The 7,182-nt window shown below is 49.2% G+C and overlaps 1 protein-coding gene across 1 annotated transcript; it reads right to left on the bottom strand.

The window, feature by feature from the left end:
* Window positions 1-100: 100 nt before the first annotated feature.
* On the bottom strand, window positions 101-7,181 carry LOC124072387 (chromatin modification-related protein EAF1-like). The gene is made up of 9 exons (XM_046413798.1): window positions 6,400-7,181; window positions 5,850-6,026; window positions 5,450-5,561; window positions 4,991-5,136; window positions 3,137-3,248; window positions 2,060-2,440; window positions 1,647-1,781; window positions 1,491-1,571; window positions 101-1,376 (listed from the first exon to the last, which is right to left on the bottom strand). Exons 1-9 carry the CDS (start codon window positions 7,159-7,161, stop codon window positions 1,096-1,098), a joined length of 2,187 nt encoding a protein of 728 aa, XP_046269754.1. The 5' UTR covers window positions 7,162-7,181; the 3' UTR covers window positions 101-1,095.
* Window position 7,182: the final 1 nt, after the last annotated feature.

Here is a 7,182-nt window from a genome sequence, read left to right on the forward strand (position 1 = left end):
TGTACTGCAGCTCCTGTGTTTAAACCTTTAATCAAACTTCTCTTTATCCAGTGACAGCATATCTAATCCTCCAATCCTTTTTCTCAAAATATTTGCACTTAATTAACCCTAACCCTCGAAATCAGTGCTCGTTGTTACGCCGTCGTGAAAAACAACCCACAAAGAACAACAACTAAAAACTGCAAACTGAAGGTAGCTTATATTGAGTGTCTAACAATGAAAAGAAAAATATAAACAAGACATTCAGATCTTTGGGTATGAGAGGCACTCGTTACACCAACAGTCTCTTTCTGTTTGGTGAAAAATCTCTTCTGCCAACATGGTTCCTATGGCAACCGCGAGTCGTCAACTGGTGTCCTAAAAGTTGCCGTGGTTGGTTGCACATTGTTGCCTCAAAACTTGGAAAAAAATAAGTAAAAACTAACAAATGTACTGAACACGTTCGCCAATCGTCAGTAAACAGCTGGGCTCCTGATTGGCTGCCAGGTGTCACGTGTTTCTGTCTCACAGAAAGTGATTTGACACAAGCTGTCTCTGAAATGTGCAAACTTCTCAGTCAATAAGAGAAGTGCCTGCAGGCGACCAATGAGGTCCTAAACCAGCCGGGACATCATCAGTCAGCTGGGTGGGTTTCCTCTCAGCCCCAGAGGAACCAGCCTCGGCATGGGTCTGCTGGCAGGGTCCGCCATCTTGGCCCCGCCCACCTTCATCTGCAACAGAGGAGGCGGGGCCAGGACACCACCTGTAGTGTTTCCATTAGCAGGTCCAGGCAGCGCTTTGCTCTGTGTGGGGTCATTAGGTCCTGCCCCATCCGTCTCCATGGTGACGGTGTCACTGGAGTCCGAGTCCAGCCGCAGGAGCCGGGGTCTCTGGGTGTGTCCCCGCTCCTGTCGCCCTGTGGACACGGTCTGGTTGAGGAAGACAATCTCATTGAGAAGGGAGGTCAAGGTCTCGTTGTCAGGCTCCTCCTTGGTCTCCTGCCGCTCCGGTCCTGGAGGGACCTGAAGGTCCACTGGGACCTGAAGATCAGTGCTTGGCTGTGGGCACAGAGCGGAGGGTAGAGCCGATGAAGAAGAGGATGACTCAGGTGTGGAGTCAGTCTGGGCAGGGGGCTGGTCCTGGTCTTTGTCCTGGTCTGAAGAGTGGTCTAATCCTGTGGAGACTGCAGGAGGAGCAGGAGGATGCTGACTCCCTGGGACCTGCTGCTGCTGCTGCTGCTGCTGCTGCTGTTGCTGTTGCTGCTGCTGTCTGTTGTTGTTGTTGTTGTTGTTGTTGTTGTTGTTGTTGTTGTTGTTGCTGCTGCTGCTGCTGTTGTTGTTGTTGCTGCAGTGTGGCTGATGGCTGAACCAGCTGCAGCAGGTTGTTGATGTTCTCAGCTGTAAGCGATGAAACAACAACTTGTTGAGTGTGACTTAATTTGCCAGCTGCAGTTCGTCTGTTTGTTAGCTGAGGTTAGTGACGAGAGGGGGGCGGGCTGCTGTAGGTCTTACCTGTTGGGGGGTGGGGCAGTGAGGTGAGATGAATGACCTGATTGGCTATATTGGGAATGTTGAGGGTGACAGAGGCCAGACCTACAGATAAGAAGAGGACATGTCTTCAAAATAAAAGCATACTAAATCACAACAGAGACGGTGACCGGTCAGTACCTGGTGCAGGTGGCGTCTGCAGAACTGTCTGTTCTGCCACCAGCGGGTTCAGGGTCACGGCCTGTTGCTCTGGCAATGCAGCACTGACCAGAGACAGAACCTCAGCCGGTACCACAGCCTGAAAACACAGCGACTCTGGACAGCAGGAAGACAACAGTTTGGTTTGGTTTCTCTGGATGTAATCACTCTGAAACAAGTACTACTCATCAAACTGACAACAAAATGTCTCAGCAACTTAGCCTTCATTAACTAAATGCAGGAAGTCTTTTATTGATTTAATTTAAAATGTGTTTGCATCAGTCAGCACCGTGTGTCAGTCAGACCCTGACTTCAACGGTGTTTCATTCAAATAATTTTAGAACAATCTGTTACTTTAACTCATCATCAACCAATCAATATATCTCCAGTCTTACCGTCCACAGTCTGTTGGCGCATCGTCATTGGCCGAGCTGCATGCTTACTGCGAGACAGGATGTTTGGGACCGTCCTCGGTCTGTCCTGCCGTACTGATGGTGACGTGGGCCTCGGCGCATGGAGGATCCTCTGACTGTTGGTCTGAGGCTTCTGAGCAGGTGTGCAGACAGGTGTGGTCGAGAGTGTGTCAGAACCAGGAGTGGGAGGAGCTTGTGGAGCCTGATGCTGCTCCTGCTGCAGGTGGGAGGGTGCCGCAAGATCAGAAGCTCCACCCCCTGCTGCTGCCGGCAGTCGATTGGCTGCCTGGTGTTGCCTCTCCAGCTTCCTCTGTTTGGATGACAGTCGCTGCAGCTTCCGCAGGATTCTCTGCTCACTTTTACCTGCAGCCACGGACACACACACACACACACACACACGGGTTACAGCTCCACCTGCAGGCCAGAGACAGCAGAACACTGAACACATGAAGCCAGATCTTCTTCCTACGACGGTCACTGCCAACCAGCTTTCAGAGGTGGGCTGCACTTCCACCAAACGTTTGACATTCTGTTTGAGGTCATGACACCTGGTTAATCACCTGATGGATCAATAATCCGACAGACAGACAGTTTTTTGATTTCTGGCAGGTCAAACACAGTCAGATTTCCAACTTGGACAAGCCTGAACAGACTGACCAGGGATCAGTGTTAACGTTGAGTGTGAACTTTGCGAAGTCTGCTGATCTGATATCTGACATTCAAAATGTAAACTAAAACCAGAAACATTCAAGACAGACCAAAATCTGGTTGTTCAAACCACCTCTGAAGGAAGTCAGACTCAGTAGTTTATTTAGAATGTTTAGTCTATTCTTCCCACTAACAGTTAGGCCTTGTTTGTTTGCTTACTTTTGACTAACCTACACTGCTGTAATGGGCTACTGGATGCTTGAATTTCCCTCGGGATCAATAAAGTAACTATCTATCTATCTTATGGTCAGATGTTGAAAAGACGTGAACAAATCTGTCCCTCCTGTCTGTGTGTCAGTCCACTGAAATGAGCTCTGAGACACGGATCATCCCCATCAGCTGGCTCCTCACCTGATCTCTGGGAGATCTGCCTGATGTAGACGTCCCTCTGCTGGTTCAGACACATCTTCATACTCTTCAGTCTCGCCATCTCTTTCTGCAGACTCTGGATTTCCTGATGAGCCTGAAACACAACCAGTTTAACATTGACCAAACGTCCTCATTCTGCGTCCACTGCCTGAGGCTGCAGCTGCTGTCTTCATGATTCCACTTCTGTTCTCATGTTTATTCACTTTCTAGATCGTTTTGGTTTTCTGAGTCTACAGCCTGCCTGTACTGGCTGTCACCTTAAAATTCGCATACCAGCCACGTATTGGAGCTGATGACGCCATCATCTACCTGCTGCACAGAGCTTACACGCACCTGGACAGGGCAGGCAGCACTGTGAGAGTCATGTTCTTCGACCTTTCCGGTGCTTTTAACACCATAAGACCTGCTCTACTCTGCAATAAACTCCTGGACATGCAGGTGAATGACTCCCTGGTCACCTGGATTGGGGACTACCTCACTGGCCGGCCACAGTACGTGAGGCTGCAGAACACCACCTCGGACACCATACTGAGCAGCACAGGGGCACCTCAGGGGACGGTCCTCTCGCCCTATCTGTTCACACTGTACACCTCTGATTTCAGGTACAGCTCACAATCCTGCCATCTGCAGAAGTTTTCGGACAACTCTGCCATTGTGAGCTGCATCACCGGTGAACGGGAAGCTGAATACCGAGGTGTGGTGGACAGCTTCGTGGAGTGGTGTGGACAGAAGCACCTGCAGCTCAACACAGGGAAAACTAAAGAGCTGAGGGTGGTCTTCAGGAAGATGAGTACCCCCCACAACCCTATCAACATCAGGGGTACTGAGGTGGACATTGTGGACTGCTACGAGTATCAAGGGGTCCACATAGACAATAAACTGGATTGGACAGTCAACACCAATGCCCTCTACAAGAAAGGGCAGAGTTGCCTTTTCCTTGGGTTTCCTTGGGTTTTGACTTGGGTCTTTTAATGTCTGCAGGACAATGCTGCAGATGTTTTACCACTCAGTGGTCTCCAGTGTCATCTTCTACGCTGTGGTGTGCTGGGGCAGCTGGGTGAAGACAGCTGATGCCAACAGGCTCGATAAGCTCATCAGGAGATCTGGCTCTGTCCTGGGAGTGGAACTGCAGTCTCTGGCAGAGGTGTCTGAGCAGAGGATGCTGAGGAAACTGCTCAACACCCTCAACAACAAGTCCCACCCCCTGCAGGCCACACTGGAGTCCTACCTCAGTCGTAGACTGAGTCCACCAAGGTGCTCCACAGAACGCCACAGGAAGTCCTCCCTCCCTGTGGCTATCAAACTCTTCAACTCATCCCTTTTCCCCACATAGAACAATAATAATTTATCCTGTACTACTATCTTTACACTTTAAGTATCTGTACCTTATCTATGTCATGTATATACTCTGTTATTTTTTATAGTACTCTGTTATTTTATTTCTTGTGTGACTACTTGACACTTTCATTTGCCTCTTTGTACTGCAACCCTGGCACCACAATTTCCTGCACGATCAATAAATTCTTATCTTATCTTTCCATGAAGTCAAACTGTCTCCAATCAGAGTGAGCTGAACTACCTGTTAGCAGCTCCTGTTAGCAGCTCCTGTTAGCAGCGAAGCCACAGATGTACAGACGACCATCACTGCGTTTATTGAATATATTCTTACTTTAATTCACCTTTTCATTTCAAAATGGTTTCAGTTGACTTGTGAAGAGTGTATTTTAGACTAGTATTTTATTAGAATGATTTCATTATTTCACATGTTGCTGAAAGCTGTTTATCGATTGATTCTGTGGTTCTGACTGCTGATGAGTGAAAATGAACATTTCGTACTTTAGTAGCGGTTTGCTCCTCATCGGACGAGTCGTCCGTCAGCTCGCCAGTGTTGCCCAGCAGATCCTCCATCACACCTGCGTCTTTCCTTCCCGTCTCAGACGCAGGTGACCCGTGGCGTCCGCTGTTCACCTGCCTGCTCTCCTCTGAACACAAACAATACAAACAACACAAACACTGTAAACACTGTTCACTGTCAAAACCCAACAGGTCTGAAGCTCCAGCAGCTGAAGGAGCTGAACTCATGTGAGGTGATGGGGAAAAGTCCTGCTCAGTAATCAAACCTGCTGGACAGAACGTTCTGCAGAAAGTTCAGGAACATCAGCAGATGTGAAGTTTAGCTTCTCGTCTGCGCTCATTTCAAGGTAAATGAACTGTTCTTCTGTGATCTCATTGCCTTCCTAAAAGCAGAACTTTCGTGCTGATGAGAGAGAGTTTCTGAGAGTTTGGTAATGGTACCTGTTCTCGGAGCGATGACGCTGAGGAAGAAATCCCTCCTCTTCTTCAGCCTCCTCTTCTTCTTCCTGAGATTGGCTTTAGTTGTTGTGAGCTCCTGGATCACCTGCACCGCCTGCAGACAGACACCTGAAGGTCTTCACTCAAACCTACTTTTTACAAAGCACTTCACCTTTATTCATAACAATTTATCGTGTACGGTGACAGGCTGGTACGTGCCAGAGGACAACACAGGGACAAACAAAGTAAAAAGAAGAAGCAAATGATTTGTGAATACGAGGAAAAACCTTAGATGTATGAAAGAGGAATAAAATGTAAAAGAGTAAAATAAGCAAACGACTGTAGGAGAGGAAATGGAAACTAGTGTGTGAGTGTGTATGAGCGGCTGTCTGAAGACTCGGACCTTCTTCAGTGTGGACACCTTTGAAGTCTTCCTCTCATTCAGTCCCACTTCTGTCCTCAGACGTTCAAACAGCTGACAGAGCCTCGCTCGACGCTGCTTCTCCAGCGTGTTATGAACGTGACGCCGCAGAGGAACACCCTCAGAGGTCGACGGTCCACTCTTCTGTGCTCTGCACATCTGAATCAAAACCAAGAGACGTCACCTGAACCGTTCAACTTTAAGGATCGCTAGGATTGCTTATCTCTTACACACAAACGGTCTCAATTCAGACTGAGCTGAGTTAGCAGTTAGCTGCTCCTTATGTTTATCTGGAGTGGGTTTATGGAGGTTTATTCTGCATGGACATCAGAGATGATGTCCTCAGGAAGTGGACGTTACATTCAGTGATGTCAATATGAGTTTCACGCAGTCAGGACTCTGGGTTTTGAGATCAGATCCTGGGATAATCCAGGGTTAAACTGAATCAAACAGACTTCATTCTACACTGTCAGCCTGTAAGGGATTTTAAAACTCTTCTGTTTATTCAAATATTAAATTAATTTCCTCTTACGTTGGTGCTTATCGCCTCTTTGTCCTCCTCAGTGTCCGTCTCGTCCCTGAAGTCTGACGAGTTCTCTGTGTCGCTGGTCACCCAGTCATCAAGCTCCACCACATCTACTGACTGCTTAGCTCCGCCCACCATATCCATGGTCGCCATCTCATCATCCAGACAGATGATGTCCTGGTCCACCAGGTCGCAGGCCAGCTTCGGCTCTGGGTTGATCATGTCACCTGGGGGGTTCAGAGGGGGTACGGGTGTGACCTCGGACCTTGGTGGTGCTGGAGGAGTAGGTGGGGGTCTTTGAGTGATCCCTGCAGGGGTGTGGAAGGTGGTGGTGGTGGTTTGAGGTGAAGCAGGTCTCTGATGGACTAACATCCCACTGGGACCCGCAGGGACCGCAGACACTGTCACTGTTTTGACCCCAGGCTCGGCCCCGGGAGCTGCGGAGGGTCTGTGGGATACGAGGTTCATGGGGGACGCAGGGGGTTGAGGATGGAGGAGGGTGAAGGAGCCTGAGGTCTTCACCACATTGATGGGGGGCTTGGAGGGAACTTTAGAGCAGGTGATAACGATTGGGTCCTTGCTGGATTTGGCTGGGAGGATTTTAAAGGTGCACATCCCCTTCTTGGCCAGGAAACTTGGGTAGGGGAGGAGTGGAGAGGGCAGGGGGGGCACAGAGAAGGACTGGAGGCTAGATAGAGAGGAAGAGTAGGAGGTGGAGGAAGTGGAGGAGGAAGAAGAAGTGGAGGAGGTGGAGGATGTGGACGACATGGAGGAGGTGGAGGAAGTGGA

Source organism: Scatophagus argus, chromosome 15 (genome assembly GCF_020382885.2).
Source record: "Scatophagus argus isolate fScaArg1 chromosome 15, fScaArg1.pri, whole genome shotgun sequence".
Taxonomy (NCBI): Eukaryota; Metazoa; Chordata; class Actinopteri; family Scatophagidae; genus Scatophagus; species Scatophagus argus.

Excerpts from the sequence above, each read along its gene's own strand:
- LOC124072387 (XM_046413798.1), bottom strand. The coding sequence starts at position 7,161 with ATGTCGTCCACATCCTCCACCTCCTCCACTTCTTCTTCCTCCTCCACT. Across the intron at positions 6,027-6,399 it reads AAGAGGCGATAAGCACCAAC|ATGTGCAGAGCACAGAAGAG; the intron begins GTAAGAGGAAAT and ends GTTTTGATTCAG. Across the intron at positions 1,782-2,059 it reads GCGCCAACAGACTGTGGACG|AGTCGCTGTGTTTTCAGGCT; the intron begins GTAAGACTGGAG and ends CCTGCTGTCCAG.